The 18,608-nt window shown below is 34.5% G+C and overlaps 1 protein-coding gene across 1 annotated transcript; it reads left to right on the forward strand.

Annotated features, from left to right (window-relative positions):
* Positions 1–1,274: 1,274 nt before the first annotated feature.
* LOC142982971 (uncharacterized) lies at positions 1,275–18,339 on the forward strand. The gene is made up of 9 exons (XM_076129726.1): positions 1,275–1,526; positions 4,067–4,276; positions 5,965–6,142; positions 6,966–7,144; positions 8,596–8,983; positions 15,665–15,672; positions 16,031–16,208; positions 16,315–16,490; positions 16,681–18,339. Exons 2-9 carry the CDS (start codon positions 4,177–4,179, stop codon positions 17,082–17,084), a joined length of 1,611 nt encoding a protein of 536 aa, XP_075985841.1. The 5' UTR covers positions 1,275–1,526; positions 4,067–4,176; the 3' UTR covers positions 17,085–18,339.
* The last annotated feature ends 269 nt before the right edge of the window (positions 18,340–18,608 follow it).

Raw genomic sequence — 18,608 nt, forward strand, 5'->3', positions numbered from 1 at the left:
CTAGTATTATTATGTACGCATATATAATTATTATAACTTTGTTATATAAACAAAAACTCGATGACTCGATTGCAAAGCAGTGAATATTTTTACGCTTCGTAGAAGTTATTGATTGGTAAGCCATATTGATTATCTTATATTTTTTACTATACCTACTGTTTGGGGTTTTTCTTTCTAGATTTTACTTAACGTTTTGAATTTATGTAAATATTAGGTCGGGGAAAAAGTCTTTTCGCATTATAGTATGTATAAACTTGTAATAAAATCTCATTGACTTCAAGAATCACAAATGAGTACACAGTTCATTAGGTTTCTTTCAGTGAGCTCGTGAGGTACCCAAATGTCGAACTTTTTTGTGTAGAGAAAATATTTTATTACAAGTTCATACATACTATAATGCGAAAGGACTTTTTCCTCGACCTAATACTTTTATTTAAAATTTTTGCGTGCATTTAAGTTAAATAAGGCAGAACAATGTTAAATATTCGCGGGTCAGCTAGTCTAAGATATTCCACAGTTACAATGTGTCCGAATAGAACCGACGCGGTAGTGAATGTGACGTCACGTTGCAAGCGCAACTTACTGTGACTTCATGATTGCTCACAACATTGATGCGTCACTAGGTTTTCCTAAATCGAAAATTTACTTTAAATTTGGTTTTAAACATAATTTCCTGGATTTTACAGATGCTATATAATATATAGTATATAACATAAATACCTAAATACATAAATCCAAGCCTTTACGCATAGGGGTAGGCAGAGATCAAAGAACGTCACTTAAAACGATCCTTACAAACTTCCCTTGCTTCATTCACAGTACTGCACTCTACTGATTTCAATTCTTATTTAATTAGATAATTAATAAAAACATTTGGAAGCCAATTAAAGTTGTTTTTAAAAATGTCAGCAAGTTTTCTTCGGAGAAGTATATCATAAATATTTAAACCAGTTTCCTTACATGTACAATTTTTTTTACCATTGTGTTTTTTATGCTTATTCACATTTAATGACTTTTACATAAGTTACAATATATTAAAAAAAACACTTATGTATATAATTGGATCGTTTCTTAGAACGTCTAAACGCGAGAAACAAATATTAACTTAGCGAGAAAAAAACGAGTCTGTGTACCTAACGTATTTTATAAATGCACTCTATGTTTCATATATTTTATTTCATAGGCTGAAGCTTATTTTCATGAAATTTCCATTGCCCCTATGGATTCCTGTAAAATATTCAGGTTTACCTGTAAACTATGAATCATGGGACAAATCTGTTATATAAGATATTTAGAGGTTATTTATTGGTGAGTCACATTTTGCGGTCGTATTCATATGCAGAGAACATGAAGAAAAACGATCAGTAACTATCGCGCTTCGAACGGAAACAGTTCAGTGTCGTGACACAAAAATATTGCGTCTCGTACTTTAAAAAATGATCAAATAGCGCTTCAAATATTTGATCAAAAAGTGCTTCAGTGAATTGATAAATACGGATTGAAGTGAAATTAATGGTGATAAAAAGGTATTATTTTTGAACTTCTATTTTATTTACTTAAAAAAAACAAAAAAAAATCTATGTTTATGTGTGAGGAACTCTCCAGTGAACAATCTTTGAGTTTTTAATTACCGTGACGCGGATATTTTCAAGATGGGTGGTAGGCATGGCTCCATAAGTGGTTTTAAGCTCTTCGTGCTTCGGAGGACACGTCAAATATCGGGCCCGGTTGTTATCAATTGAGATAACAGTCGTTAACCTATCAAAGGCTTTCGGGTGCCTTGAACAACTTTGACACTAGTTTGACCACTAACCACATAGATTTTTTATTTTCTTATATTTGTCATTTATTTAATTATATTTATATTAATAAATTGTTTCATTTATTAGTTATTTGTATAATTATGATCAGTGGCATACGAAATAATCAACGTAAATTTTAATTTAATGAGAATAATTCTATAATTGTTAAAACTATTATGTAACCAGCTGCCCCACATGGCTTTTTTGTTTGTTTATCTTGTAAACTGTGTGTGAACAAGAAAAACCGAACAAGCAAAAGAAAAATTCATCATGTCTGTATGTCTGTCTGTCTCTGTATTTGTTTGTCTGTCTATCTGTCCATTCGTGCGTATGTGACAACCATTGAATAGTTCCAAAACTATTAGGACTATACTTCATTTGAAACTTAGTAGTATTCTGTTATGATATAAGAAAATATGACAAAGTTACAATTCTAATTACACTAATTGATCGAGCCGTTTTCGAGTCTTATTTATAAAGATATATTATATTATGATAAATTGAAACTCAATGAAAATTTCAAAATATAAATTATCATACTACACGTATTAATATCGCATCGATATCTAAATTTAATTTGCATTTGTCGTATTATAATGTCATCGCCATGCGTTACGCGAATTCGTATCCCGATTAGGTCAATTGTGTGATGAGCACAATAATTTGTTTAAAGTGACCAAAAGTAGGCAAAATTCTTAAATTGCCAAAAAAAAAATCCGGTAACTACAAAATCAAACTAAAAATCGTTAAGCCACGTCAAAGGCTTTCGGGCGGCTTGGACAACTTTGACACTAGTTTGACCACTTACTATACAATAAGCAAACTGATGTGCCAACGAGTTGAGTACAAAATTCTACGAATCGTCATAAGTCAAATAAAAGTGGCTTCCTCTTCAGAAAGATGTAGTGATTCAGACCTAATAAGGTGAATTGACTATCAATTGATTTTAGTTTCTTCAAAAAACGAGACTTAATTTTAACACTTATATCTTTAACTATCAGCATTGGCGATTAAAAAGAGTGGCCAGGAGTTTCTTGCCAGATTTTTCCGAACTGGCGGTAAATTCACTCTGTATCATAAGTGTCAGCATTTGACCTAAATGAATAAATTATTTGAACTTTTTTTATCACTATCGACCAGCGACAACCAACCAGCTATAGAGAAATTTGACACGAGAATCGACAGAGCGTAGACCCGTCCACAGTATGGGACTACAACCCAACATAAGGGTGCCATGCCCCCACCACAGCAAGGTGGAGACCCTTTTTGGCACCCTAGAAAGACATGCAAAGATCACATTGGCGATATCTTATAAATAGGTTAAGTCACGGTGCGTAGTACTCATAATCGGCGGTTCTGTATGACAAAATATATATATGAAAGTGAATGAGGCGAGGGAAATATGTAAGGATAGTACCAAGTGGCGATGTTTGTCTCTGCCTATCCCTATTGGAAAAAGGCGTGATTTTATGTTACATGTATTTTTGTATGTATGTTTGTGTATTTGTCGAACTTTAATACCTAGCCTAACTGATAGATAAAACAAGAGTAAATGTATAAACAGTATTATTGGTTAATTTTGAAGGAGTTATTTTTGTCAATTTATAGAAATGATTTTACCTTTACGGGTTTCCGTACTCAAGGAGTAAAATCGGGACTAAAATCAGGAGTAAATTTAGAAAAAATGCTATATCGTAAAATCTGATATTATTTATCTTTAAAAATGATAAAATTAGCAATGTGCAAAAGGAATTAAATTACACTAAAAATATTGCAAAAGTGGGATATAAGTGCACACTGATTTCCTAACAAATTTACGACAAAATCGGTCTCAAAACCTTTTTCAGTGGAGGCACAGACGTCACCAATCATCTCACCTAACCTTTGAACGATCCGAGCCCGGCTGTTGTTACTGCGCCAGACGTGTTAAACATAATCTATACTAATATTATAAAGCTGAAGAGTTTGTTTGTTTATTTGTTTATTTGTTTGAACGCGGTAATCTCAGAAACTGCTAGTACGAATTGAAAAAATATTTTACTGTTAGATAGTCCATTTATCGAGGAAGGCTATAGGCTACATAACATTGCGCTACAAACATTAGGAACGGAGTAGCAACGAAAAATGTTTCAAAAACTGGAAAAAAAATATTATTCTCGCTCAAGTGACGCGAGCGAAGTTGCGCTGGTCGGCTTGTATATTATAATACTATAAGGAAAACCCTAGGTTTTTTAAGTTAACAATCATGAATGAATTTGTTGCAGATCGTCGAGTTCGTGACAGTACTTCGGAGTGATCAGACGTGTGCATGGTCGTCCTTGCGAGCTTCAAGTGACTGTCAAAGTGACTGTCAAAGTTAGTGCAGTGAAAGTGAATGTGTAAAATGAGTTTGTGTGCGCTTGTGTGTGTGTGCGCGTTTCTCGCGTTTACCGCTAACGGAGTGGGTGGTATCCAGTTCAGATTGTGGAAAAAAGGTAATTGTTTTTTTTTTATTGTTGTCATTTTTGTTGATTGTTTTTTTTGAGTGCAAAAATTTTTTGGTGCAATTTTGGTTTTGTTTTTTTATTTTGATGTAAAGGTGAGAGAGAGTGTAGAGAAATTTTGTTTTCCTTTTCAATCAAATTAGTTTCAAGTTTTTTTTAACAATTGATTTTCTTTTGTGTTTTTATATATTTTTTTAAAATGTTATGGTTTTACGCGAAAAAACAATCTAATAGTTTTATATCTCCATAAAAATAAATTAATCAAATAAAAAATATTTTTTTGTAAATATTTATCAGTTTATCGTAAGTTTTACTATTTACCTCAATTTGTCACGATAAGTATCTACTGGATAAGTTATCTGGAACTTAATCAGCAACATTGAAAAATGTAATGTGATGCAATATTAGATCATACAACTGTGATGAGATGTCTCAACAAAATTACATAATGAAATAAATAATGAAATCATTTGGTCGAATATAGTTAATGAAATTTTATAAATAGGTGGATTAATTTGGTAAAATGTTTAATTATTGCTATAAGCTAATAGAGGGCTTGAATAATTTTCACATAAATACGTTGTACCTACTGTTGTCTTGAGAAAAATTTCAAGGTCACCCGTCGGTCAAAAATAATAGTACCTACTTATATTCGCCTTCAGTGACTCATACATTTTTGAAATTTTAAATCAAAGTTTTTAATAGTAGGTAACTACACGTATATCTTGCACAACTTGTTTTAATCTTTCATTAAAATTGGAAAACCTTTTTTTACCCCATTACTTTGCTTCTGGTGGGTGTCTATTCCCAAATGAAGTAAGGATTTAGGCCTTGAAGTCCTGTTTATTTTTTTATTAGTAGGTACATATTTAAACGCTTTTTCTTATAACCGTGTCATTGACCTCTCAGTTCTTATAACCTTGCGTCAGGCTAAGCTTCCGTGCGTTTTTTATTATGTAAATTCGAAAAATAAAAGTATGTTATATTACTATAATACTATTTAGACTGCCTGCGTAGCGCAAAGGTATAATAGGTCACCACGCCGCTACCATACCGCGTCGGGAGGTCGTGGGTTCGATTCCCACACGGAACAATTATTTGTGCGAACCACAAATAATTGTTTCTGGTTTGGTTGTGCTTTGTTTCCGTTGTTTGTATAATATGTTTGTAAAAATCCCTGCGACACAAGAGCAGTTCTTAGTGCGAGAGTTGTCTTTTAAAAAAAGAAAAATATGGCGATAAGACGCATGGGGCCAGTGTACCCATTTACTGTTTTAAGACTTAGCCAGAAGCAGCAGAAGCAGACTTAGTAGAAGCTTAGAATAGAATGCTGGCAATGACTTAGCGCAAAGAATAAGCATTGCCATACAACGTGGCAATGTTGCCAGTATTCTGGGAACTTTCCCGGTAGACAGCAATGTGCACTCTTCCTTAATTTATTTTTATATAGGTTAGTCTCACTTTAAAAAGTTTAGCTTAGTCAAACTATATTTTATTAAAAGAGATTAGAAAGAGGGAAAAATCATAATACAATTAATATTTAGACAGGCTCTAACAATAATAATTAAAACCATACATTAAATTAATACATTAAATAATAATTTTATATGTACAAACGAAAAAAAATAAAAATAAAGAAAAATATATGAATTATACGATTATATTTATTTTTGTTACAGACGACCGAAAGAGCGGCGTAGAAGCGAGTTCGAATCTCGTTCACCACAATCCCTGGCTGGTCTACATCGAGTACTACCGCGGGGAAAATCTCATGGACATCAGATGTGCCGGCACTTTGATCGATAAACGACACATCATCACCGCCGCACATTGCATCAAAAACCCACGATTCACAAAGTAAGGATCTCGACAGAATTTTGACAAAATCTGATTATTTTTTTCTGATTTCTGACCCATATTTCCCTATTCCTCTCTCTCACTCTCACTCTCTCTCTCTCTCTCTCTCTCTCTTCCATGCTCTGAATCCTATATGGTAGTGGGATAAGCGTTCCTGATCTTTCTCCTCCACTTCGCTCTGTCCTGGACATCGTCTTCGGAAACCTCACACTCACTAATGTCTTTTTGCACTACAGTTTCCCATCTAGTTTTGGGCCGTCTTCTATCCTATATTACCCTATTGTTGAGCAAAAGTCCACTTCAACCCATCTTCTCCTCATTTCTTCTGCCGACCATTATATGTGTCCAAGTCGTCACTCTAGCTTTTCAAGCTTGACGTCATCATCGACCTTCAAGCATTCGTGACGTCACTTGTTCACCTATAAGGGTAACCAAGGACGGATCATTGGGAAATTCTCTAAGAGAGACCTATTAACATTCAAGATGATGTTGTTTGTGACCTTGAAAGTGCATTATATCATGATGATGATGAAACTCAGTATGTTTTTTTTTTATTTTGATAGTGGAATTAAAACGTTTTTCTTATAGCTAATTACTGTTCACTTGTTGGGCAAGGTTTTTTTTTTGTTTAACTTAGTGGCATATCTGGCTGAATGCCTAATTCCGCCAATAACACACTATTAAATATAATTATATTTTAAAGTCGTATTTTTTCGACTGCTAAGCAACCATCTTGAAACGAAAGTCTGTTGGGCAACGTTTATCATGCTGGCCCAGTACAGGGTATTTGATAACAAAATATTGACAGGTGTTTTCTTTACAGGTTAGTCGCTCGTTTGGGTGAATACGACTTGAATTCGGAGGTCGACTGTGTCCAAAACGTATGTGCTGATCCTCCAGTGACAATCGATGTAGAGGAAACCTTCGTACATCCCAATTACAAAAAGAGAAAGGAACATGATATTGCTATCCTGAAATTATCCAAAGATGCTCCTTATACTGGTATGTATATGAATTAATATAAATTTACTAGCTGACCGGCGCAACTTCGCTTGCGTCACATAAGAGAGAATGGGTGAAATTTTTCCCCGTTTTTGTAACATTTTTTACTGGTACTCTGCTCCCATTGGTTGTAGCGTCATGATATATAGCCTATAGCCTTCTTCGATAAATGAGCTATCTAACACTGAAATAAAATTGATTGCCTCTGTGGCGCGGTCGGTAGTATATGCGGCTGCCGTGCGAGGGCCTCGGGTTCGAATCCTGGGTCGGGCCAAAAAGTCTTTTCTGAGATTTTCTGTTAAGAATTTCTTAGAGATTGCCCGGAGTTAGGAAGTTGAGGTCGAAGACCTCCGTGCCTAGCACGTAAAGCCGTCGGTCCTGCGCCTGATCTCTCACTGGTCGTGTCGGTTATCCGTCCCACCAAACTATGAGAGTGATGGAATAGAGAGTGTACCTGTGTATTGTGCACACACTTGGACACTATAAACAAAGTCCTGCACAGATGGCCAGTTTCAATGAAACTGACCGCCGTAGCCGTATATTGGCTAGGAGGACATTATTATTATTATTATAATTTTTCAAATCGGACCAGTAGTTTTTGAGATTAATGCGTTCAAACAAACAAACAAACTCTTCAGCTTTATAATATTAGTATAGATAACTAACAAAGTTTTTATCTATACTAATATTATAAAGCTGAAGAGTTTGTTTGATTGTTTGATTGTTTGTTTGTTTGTTTGTTTGTTTGTTTGTTTGTTTGTTTGAACGCGCTAATCTCAGGAACTACTGGTCCGATTTGAAAAATTCTTTCAGTGTTAGATATTCCATTTAGGGAGGAAGGTTATAGGCTATATAATATATCATCACGCTACGACCAACAGGAGCAGAGTAGCAATATTTTTTTTTACAAAAACGGGGAAAATTTTGACCAATTCTATCTTATGTGACGCAAGCGAAGTTGCGCGGGTCAGCTAGTTGTCAATATGACAAAAGTTTGCCCACAACAGTGTGCTCGTGCTGCTCGACTCTTATTAGTCATATCGTGATGTCAAGTAGCCTAGTCTTCCTGAACGAAAGGACTATTAGATAATTTATATAGATTTAAGCGTGCAAAAAAAGGCTTCAGCTTTGTGTTATATTTAAAACACCTTACAAATATAAAACTTAGGATAAATATATTTAGGTACATATAAAAAAAGTCGTGTGAGTAATACTATTTATAACTCAAGAAAGACTGAACCGATCTGGGGGATTTCACGTATCTCAGTTGACAACTATTTGAAAGTCAGTATGCTGTACATTGTTTTCTCCCTTAGAATATAGTGACTAACGTGTAAATTTGATCAGTAACGTGATTCGCTCTATTACTTATAAATTTTAAATCATTGCATTATCTCTTATATTTCGTTGTTAACAGTAAGAGTATACTAAAACAGTCAATTTCTTTTCAGACTTTATTCGCCCCATTTCTCTACCAAGCGGCCATCTTGACAGCGACACTACATTCATTGCCACAGGTTGGGGTGAAATTCCATTGAAAGGTGTCTACAGCCACGTGAAGAAAATTGTACCTCTCCCTCTATGGACCAGGGAGGCTTGTGAAAAGGCTTATGAAAATAAAATCGTACTACCTCCAAGTGTGATCTGCGCGGGAGGTGAAGAGGGCATTGACACTTGCAGAGGAGACTCCGGCGGTCCTCTGACCAGAGTGCAAGATACTATCGAACTATGGGGCGTGACCAGCGGTGGTTCCACACGCTGTGGAGAGAAGAATTCCCCCGGCGTTTACACTAAAGTGATTGACTATCTTGATTGGATCCAATCAGTGATTGACAATAAGTAATTGACTCGGTCATAAAACGATTCGGCGAGAATGATGAATTAATGACCTTGGCGTGCAAATGACTATTTTCAAAAGTGGTCTCAAAGTTCGTTGTGATTTTATTTTTCAATTACCATTTTATAAGACTAGAGGACTGGCCCGATGACGTCCGGATATAGTTCAATTTTTAACCGTTGATTTTATTCTCGTGGGAGCTTTGATCCCATACAAACCATCTCCCGACAGTCACAAACATAATTTATTATCCAATTTAGTTCTGTTGTTCAAAAGCTATGCGCGTACTAACTAATAATATCGGTGACTAATTCATATAAATATCATGTATAGTATATTATAAAATGTTGTGTGTAACCTAGAATGTCCGCCTTTACACACACACTCTATCGCACGTTCTTAGGAGCGTACAGGATTACGCGCGGGAAAGCAGCGCGGTCTTCGCTCGCGATTTTCTTCGCGGACTTGACAGATGAGCGCGGCGCGTGGTCTTTCACGCGCGATTGTTATTTAATGCGTGATAGTGTGTGTTTGTAAAGGGGGCTATTAGCATAATAGGTCGGGGAAAAAGTCTTTTCGCATTATAATATGTATGAACTTGTAATAAAATCTTTTCTCTACACAAAAAAGCTCGATATTTGGGTACCTCACGAGCTCACTGACAGTAACCTAATAAACCGTGTAGTCATTTGTGATTCTTGAAGCTAAAGAGATTTTATTACAAGTTCATACATACTAGAATGCGAACTTGTTCCCCGAGCTAATATAAGCGCGTTCGTGAACACTGTAAGCTTGTACTGTTTAAAAAAAACAAATAAAAAAATGTGTACCGCTGTGACGTGTAAAAATCCGAGTATTCTATATGTTTTTAGATATTTTATTATTACATGTAGTATTCTATATGCTTTTACAAATCCCATAATTTGATAATTTAACATTAAAGAAAGTGGAGCTCGTGGCTTAGTTAAACGTAGGTGGAAAAGGGAAACATATAGCATTTTTTTTATTCAATTCAATCAAACGAACAAAAAAAATATGAGTCATGATTAATTATAAGTTTATATATTACTAAGTTTGGGAAAAAATAGTATGTATGTGACGTCCTGGTCAAAAGTCTTTTGTCCAAGACCCCAACGACAATTTAGTGAATTTAGTGAGAGCCTTGGTATGCACGATTCATCTGGTTTAAAATTAAATTATGTGAAGTTCCAAAATAAAGTAACTGAATCGAACAGGCCATCTAGAGCACCCGTTCGAATAGCACCTGCCAAATACATACATTGGTGCCCTTCGTGGACTAGGCTAGGTGCTTTTCGGTCCTATTCGAATCAGTGCTCTAGACGTACTACTTCAACAAGGCCACCGTCAGCTACATAAACATGTCACTCATGTTCTAAATTTTGAATACCTCCTCCAGCGGAACCTTGCTTACAAGGCTCTTTTATAAGTTTTTGGAATGAGGGTCCGAGTCACCGGGAACAAACATAACAATTTTAATCGATTCGATTACAGGGGACCGATTATCCCGCTGCTACCATTGTTTCGGGAGGTCGTTTGTTCGATTCCCACACGGGACAATTATCTGTACACATGTAATTGTTTCGGGTCTGGGAGTACTTTGAGTCCGTTGTTTGTATGTTTGTTAAAGTCTCCGCGTCACAAGAGAAATTCTTAGTGCGGGAGTTGTCTTTTTAAACAGAATCCTAGTTGCTGGAACCCTCACAAGGTATGTATTAGGTGAAAATCTATGCTGCTTAAATGAGTAGCTAATTATATTTGTCTTTGAATAATGCTCAATTTGTTTGTACCTATTAGTTATATTAGTATTTATTGTAGAATTATTAAAAGTGCCTTTTTAAAAGAGACCTAAAATATATATTATACTTGAACATTTCAAAAATGTTTTTCATTTTATCCAATTTATTTCGTCGATGCTTTGGACCTGAATTCAGTTTCAAGGTCAATGAAAAAAATATTCAAGAATATTAGAGTTTGGGGATACCTTTGCCCGACTAGGAGACAGTATAGGTTTAAATTTTTTTTTATAGTAAAGTGTATTTTGAATCCTATTTGAGATGTGAAAAATCATTTTGATATATTAATGACTATTTCTTAAGGTGGGTTCACGCTACTGTCTGAGTACAAATTAGTGTTTTGATAGTTGTTGTAGTCTAATAACTAAGTATGTAGTGTAGACTGAAGTGTTAGCATAGGAGGCTTAAACAACTATGCTTCTAAAATAAATTTGTGCTTGGCCCGTGCTCGGCTTCTCTAGCGTAGCCCCGCCTTTAGAATTTACAAATATGTCACTGTCCTTTCGGCGAATATTAACCGAAAAAAATACATTCAAAATATCTATTTATATACAAAAAAATATGACTACATTTGTAAAGTATTTAAAAATCATATAAACATACTTATCCCAAGTTTAACCGTGACAATGAAACTAACATATTAATTAATTAATTAATTTCCTCTGTGGTGTTGGTAAATAATCCAGCTGCTATGTGCTACTCAATAAATTTGACCTAATTACACATTAAATTAACTGTAACCACACGGTAAGTTGAAATCAATTTTATTGAGGACAATTGATTATTGTCCTAAGGAGACAGTCAAATGCACGACGCCATTGTCTTCATATTGTTTATCATTTATTCAGAGAATATTTACTGGGAATTTTCATAAAAAGTGTAATAAATATCATTGGACAACTCGCACATTTGCTTCCTAACTAAGCAGTCTATGGTAACCAAATAACTGATAAACATACTTATATACTTTTAAATACACACTTATATAACATCTAAGGGAAGGGGTATCAAGGGAAAAGAAAAAAAGTGTATCATAATAATTGCGGTTTACTAAGGCAATTTCACGTCAAAAATTATTATTATAAAACTTAACCTTGTCACTTAGAAAACCACCTATACCTTATTAAGTGACAAACATGTTTTATTTTATTAATAACGAATTATTTACCTTGTTTTTTGTATTATGTGCTGCTGGCCGATATTTGGCTACGGCGAATTGAAACCGGCCAACTGTGTAGAACTTTGCTCATAGTGTCCAAGTGTGTGCACAATACACAGGTACACTCTCCATTCGGTAACACTCATTGCCCGGTGGGACGGCTTAACCGGTACGACCAGTAAAAGGTAAGGCGCAGGGCCGACGGCTTTACGTGTTCTCTAGGCATGGGCGTTTTCAGATTTTTACGCAATCTGATACACAACCGATTTCAGATTTTAAAAACGATTTCAAAAACCGATTTTAGAAATCGATTTCTGAAGTACATGTGTGCGAGTCAAGATAGTTTCAAACGAATAACGCAAACAAACGAACTCTTATTGTATTTCTGTTTGTTTCTTATTTTGATTGAAGTCGGTTGTCACTTTTTTAAAAGTCAATTATTTGAGTTGTAAATATGATGATTTTTCCTCATGCTTTATTAGGCTTGGGACTAACAAAAAGTTTTGTTTTTTGTTTGAAAATTCTACTCAATCTGCAATTCATAGAACCGCCGAAATCCATTACGATTCGCTTGCTTGTCAAAAATTCGCTTCATCTCTTTTACTCTTGCAACGGCTCGCTAAGTTAGAAAGAAAAGGAAATGAAATTCGCTCTTTCTCATTCTAACTTACGTAGTCATATGGCAGAGTGATAAAGAACGAACGAATATGAAATCTATCGAAAACTAAAATGTAAACTTTATTTTGGCTTTTACATACAATTTTAGTTTGGTAATTTGGTTGGCAGGTTGCACGGTTTGGTTCGGTTCGGATTCGATTGTGAGCGTTATCGTTGTATGGTTGTTTTCTAAAAACGGTTTGCTCATATTGGAATATCGATACGATACGATTTCTGATTGCAAACTGATTTCAGATTCGTTTTGATATATCGGTCTCATGCCTAGTGTTCTCTGAGGCACAGAAGTCTAATACCTCAACTTCTTAACTTCGGCTAATCTTAACAGAAAAACTCAGAAATGAATTTTTGGCCCGACCCAGGAATGAACCCGAAACCGAATTCAGAGAAACTCAAAAATGACCTTTTGGCCCGACCCAGGCTTTGAATCTGAGACCTCACTATCATTTGGATCAAAGAAATTACAACAGAGGTAAGATACTTACAAAGAATAACATTAATTTAGTACAAACTGCTAGTCCTTTGCAAACAAAAACTACAAGGTGAATAAATAATAAACAAATCATATTAATGCTAAATAAATTACGGGTCTTATACTAAGTATTTCGGTGAATCACATCAATATTCTTGAAGGAAAATTATAGGAACATATCATTTACAGCAGTTAAAAAACAAGCGTTAAAATCATTTCAAAAAGTGATTTAAAACTACTTACTGCACACGGCTCCCTGCTACGGGCCTTCCCAATAAAATCCCACAGCCTGCTTGACACATTCCAATCGAGCGCGCGGTCATATATGAAACCCTTTACACACATAAAATACATTTGTGTGCGACGTAAACAAAACTGGGGAATCCATAAAAACCTATAAAAAAAACAGACACAAGTCCCTTACAAAATATTCACCATCGAGTATTTTCAATTTGGTCGGGTTATAGCCATCAGGAAAATGTCAATGGAGTTAAAGTATGAATGGACTGGTTGTAGGCAACCAGTCGCAACTTGCGCTTCGGATTGAACGGTCAACTAAAGCAAGGTTACCTTGCAGTTGTACCGCCAATCTCATCCTTAAAACCTTTATAAGGTCAGGATTCAACGTTCCTAAAGAAAGCGAAGAGAAAAAGTTTTAAATATGCATCATTTTGTGATTATTTGTGTTGTGTTGGGCTTCTTTGCCAATGGAGTGTGCAGTGTTGAGTTTAGATGGTGGAGAAATGGTGAGAATCATTTAAAATCATTTTATAATATACCTTAAACAATTTAAAAAATAATAGATAAGGCAGAAAAAACGTCTAAATGACACCAGAGAACACCTGTTTTATGTAATTAAATAAGATCATATAAAGAATATAATTGAATTAATATTCGTTAAAAATTAAATAAACCCAAAACGAATAAAACATTAAGCATTAGTTCTTAATTTATAAAAGCAAAGCTTTTTTTTCAAAAATGTATCAAATTGCTTATGTCGTAATATTAAAAAGTTTAGATCAGGTAAATGATGATGCAATATTATAAGGAATCTGAATAAACTCTTATGACACAATAAGATGACTAATCTTATAAGATTATCTAATACAATGCAAGAATAAAATCATTTAAACTTTATTTACTCTTATTTGCTTGACGTTTCGGCCAATTGCTTGAACAGTTTTCGAATTGCACCTGACGATAAATGTATTTTATGTTAAATCAATGATTTATTTGATCTTTAACTATCCCACTGCTGGGCAAGGATTTTTGCCCAAGCGAGGAAGGGGGTTTGGTCTTGAGTCTGCCACGCTGGCCAAAACTAAAAATTACAATTGATTAATAATTTGATTTAATGAACAATAAAATTAATTATTTGCTTCGTTAATTGACTTGATTAAACTTGATCAATTATTTATTTGATGCAAATGTATTAGTATTTTAAATTTGAATGAAATATACAAGAAATAATTTATGAATGAGCGTATAAGTTGTTTTTCTATGTATTATTAATTTACATTTGTCCTTGTACCAATCGTCGTTATATAATATAATACACGATTGAAGACTTATCATTCAAGGTTTTTTGTTAATTGTGAGGTCTTTGAACTCTCTGTTTTTTATTTATAAAACTGTTAAGTAACGGATTGTATTATGAATTCATTTGCACGTTTTCATAAATATATTTTGTCTTTATAAAGAAAGTAATGTGCTTTTAGATGTTAGGACTTTAAACAAGTCACAATTTATTGCGTGATATTTATGAGAAATATCAAAAGATTTATTTTATGTCTATCTATAAAATGATCAGTTATTAAGACATTTTCGAACATATTAAGTACACAGTCACCCAGGTTCCACACAAATTCAAACTTATACCATGGTAATCAAGCTATAATCTTAAATAACTTTATACATCTCAAGATATAAATAGGTTTATAGGTACAGTTCCGTCCCAAACACTATAATTTCGTTATTTATATTCGTTATTAGGTATATTCAAAATATCATACAAATAACAAACTCTGTATTACCTTCAACCGTTTATTTTATACAGTACAAACTTGTCCATAAAAGGTATGCCACATTCTTAGTAAACCACGCACACGTAAAATGGAAATACCAAGTGCCGTCTCATTGCGAACAAAATAATATAAAGTACCTATAACTCTTTCCTACGGCCTTTCCGATGTCATATTACGTATTGGGTACAAAACTCTGTGATTCAAACCATTTAATATCCACTGTAAGCTTTGAGGCCCTACATTGTAAATCCCGAGTAAATATTTCATAATATTTCCTGCCATATGACGTAGTTTTAATCATGTTAGAACGTTTTTCCTTTAGTTATTGTACGTACAATTTACCTCTCCTTTAATTGTTCAAGGAAAACAGCAATAAATAATTCGCTACGGATAATCTATTTATATTTGGATGCAATTTGAAACATCCTTGCTTTAACATCGTTTACCGTTGTTATGGGGATAAAAGGTTTAAAACCGCACCCCGTTGATGCTTCGAGGTTTAGGAAAATGTGAATTAATACTAATGTTTCGTTGTACAGCTTGTCACGTATCTCAGTTGACAACTAGTGTATGTCAAATTGATGATCACTATTAAATGCATTGCTGCTTCGACGTAAAGTGTTAATCACTCTTATCTAAGGGAGAAAACCATGTACAGCATAGTGGCTTTCAAATCGTTGTCTATTGGTATACGTGATTGCCCCCCAGATTATTTTTAGGGCTAGTTTTATGTCACGTAGCTCTGATATACTATTGAATATATTATATATAACTAAAACAAATATTAAGTCAAAGACCTGGTTTAGCCTTGTCTAAGTATTAATGTAATATGTATACATATTATTTCAAAACTAGAAGAAATAATAAGATGCATATTTTATTAAATTCCTTTTTCCTTGTTACAGACGTCAGCAAAAGTGGCGTGGAAGCGAGTACTAACCTCGTTCACCACAATCCCTGGCTGGTTTATATTGAATACTACCGCGGGGAACATCTCATTGACGTCAGATGTGCGGGCTCTTTGATCGACGAGCGACACATCATCACCGCCGCACATTGCATTAAACACCCTCGATTTAATCGGTAAGAATCATATTTAAACAACTGCATACTCAAAAATGCACTTCAGAAATACAATATTTCAAAATTTCTGCAGAAATGAGACTAATTTCTGTTCCTTTCTTTACAGTTTAGTCGCCCGTTTAGGCGAATACGATCTATATTCGAAGGTGGATTGTGTGCAAGGCGTGTGCGCTGATCCAGTAGTAAAAATTGAAGTTGAAGAAATCATCGTTCATCCAGAATATGACGGCAAAGAACACGATATTGCGATCCTTAGACTAGCCAAAGACGCTCCTTATACCGGTATGTATTTTTTAATATTTTTCCGCTTACATCTCAATATAACGTGACGTAATATTTCCATGTGAAGTCCCTAGATAATGTCTTACAGATTGTGAATGACTCAAATCTATTACTAGGTTATTTCTTTATCTTTCCTGTTCTATCTTTCGTACACTTGATAAACGTTATTAATAAATTTCGTTCTTTGCAGATTTTATTCGTCCTATCTCACTACCAAGCGGAGTTCTTGAGAGCCACACAACCTTCTTCGCATCAGGTTGGGGAGAAATCCCCCAAAAAGGTGTCTACAGTCACGTGAAGAAAATTGTTCCTCTCCCTCTGTGGACCAGAAAAGACTGCCAGGCTTCGTACAAACATATTACTCTGCCTGAAAGTGTGATCTGCGCGGGAGGCGAAGAGGGCATTGACACTTGTAGAGGAGACTCCGGCGGTCCTCTGACCAGAGTGCAAGATACTGTCGAACTATGGGGCGTGACCAGCGGCGGTAACAGCCGCTGCGGAACGAAAAACTCCCCCGGCGTTTACACTAAAGTGATTGACTATCTCGATTGGATCCAATCAGTAATTGACTCGGACAGAAGAAAAACGGACTAAATTAATTTCCTTTGACATTTAGCAGAAATGAACAATTTTTAACTGCATTTAAAAGTGATCTCTTAATATTTAAGAGTTTTGTTGTGATTGAAGTGTTTTGTGCCATTCCATACATAGTAGGTTTAAGCCTTTTAGTGGAGTGGCAATCTTGCCCTATTTCAAAGTCACCGTGCCTTCTTGCCCTATTTTTAGAAGAAATTTATTAGCAAATGTTAAGTGTACGAAGTGATATCTAGGAAAAGATTTAACATTTTTTTAACTTCAAAAGTTATAGTTTATTAAGCAAAGGAAATTATCAAAATTTAAATTAAACATGTTTGAATATTTTTCAATTTGTCAAATTGGAATTTGCTTAAAATCCTGATACCAAATGTTACGTATTTAAAACTTTTTTATAAATAATAATTGTTGAATGTTTAATTTAAGTTTTAATTTATTGTTTATAATTTTATATTTTTGTACAAAATTGTATAATTTTTGTAAATACTTTTGCCAATTTGTACCAAATATGTACAGTCGGGTACAAAAAATTTCTGAACAAATTAAAGTTTCTGACACACCGGGACTACTCATAAGAAGTTAAATAGTCAATTCGAAGCAAATATAAATGACCTTGTTCAAGTACTCATTAACATGTATCCTGTTCAATGAATCACTTGTTACCATGTCATTCTTATAACTACCTATTATATTATGTTATATAGACACAAAACGGTCGGCCAACGGCCTCCGTAGTGCAGTGGTTACGGTGGTCACCAAGCCACTACCATTGCATCGTGGGCCATACATTGGTTGTGGGCTCGATTCCCACACGGGACAAATATTTGTGCGATCCAAAATTAGTTGTTTCGGGTCTGGTTGTACTTTGTGTCAGTTGTTTGTATGTTTGTAAAAGTACCCGCGACACAAGAGCAATTATTATTGCGGGAGTAGTATATAAAAAAAAGCAGTAAATAGGGGTTAGAAATATTTACTCGTTCAGTGATTTTTGTATTTGGCTGTACCTAAGTTTAGATTCTAGAAGAAGCAAAAAACATGTGCCTTTTGTAATAATTGTTAAATTTTAACACCATGTTTTAACCTGCGTATCCTTTCGAGTTAAAGGCGTGATAATAGGTCAATGTTGTTTTAAAATTATAGTTGTACTTAATATTAAATACGGCAGACTGATTGCTTAACTTATTGCACATTAATGTAATAAAAAACTGAAAAAAAGCATGAGATTAAAAAAAAGAAAATATACTTTTACATTCCTTAAAAAATGAATTTAATTTTCATATCCCATATGCCTCCCACAAAAGTGTTTGTGAGCTCAAACCTAAGCTACAACACCATTGATTATGAAATAAATGTGTGTACTAGCTTGCCCCACGACTTCGTCCGCCTTGAAAAGATTTGCGGAGTAAAAAGTTATATACATAGATTATAAGCTATCTGGGTAGTTTTTTCGTGAAAGATTAACAAACATAGAAGTATATCCTTTCATCCATACCTACAAACATTTAATATATTAATAAGATAGTA

The sequence above is a fragment of the Anticarsia gemmatalis genome, chromosome 23, assembly GCF_050436995.1.
Source record: "Anticarsia gemmatalis isolate Benzon Research Colony breed Stoneville strain chromosome 23, ilAntGemm2 primary, whole genome shotgun sequence".
In the NCBI taxonomy this organism is placed as follows: domain Eukaryota; kingdom Metazoa; phylum Arthropoda; class Insecta; order Lepidoptera; family Erebidae; genus Anticarsia; species Anticarsia gemmatalis.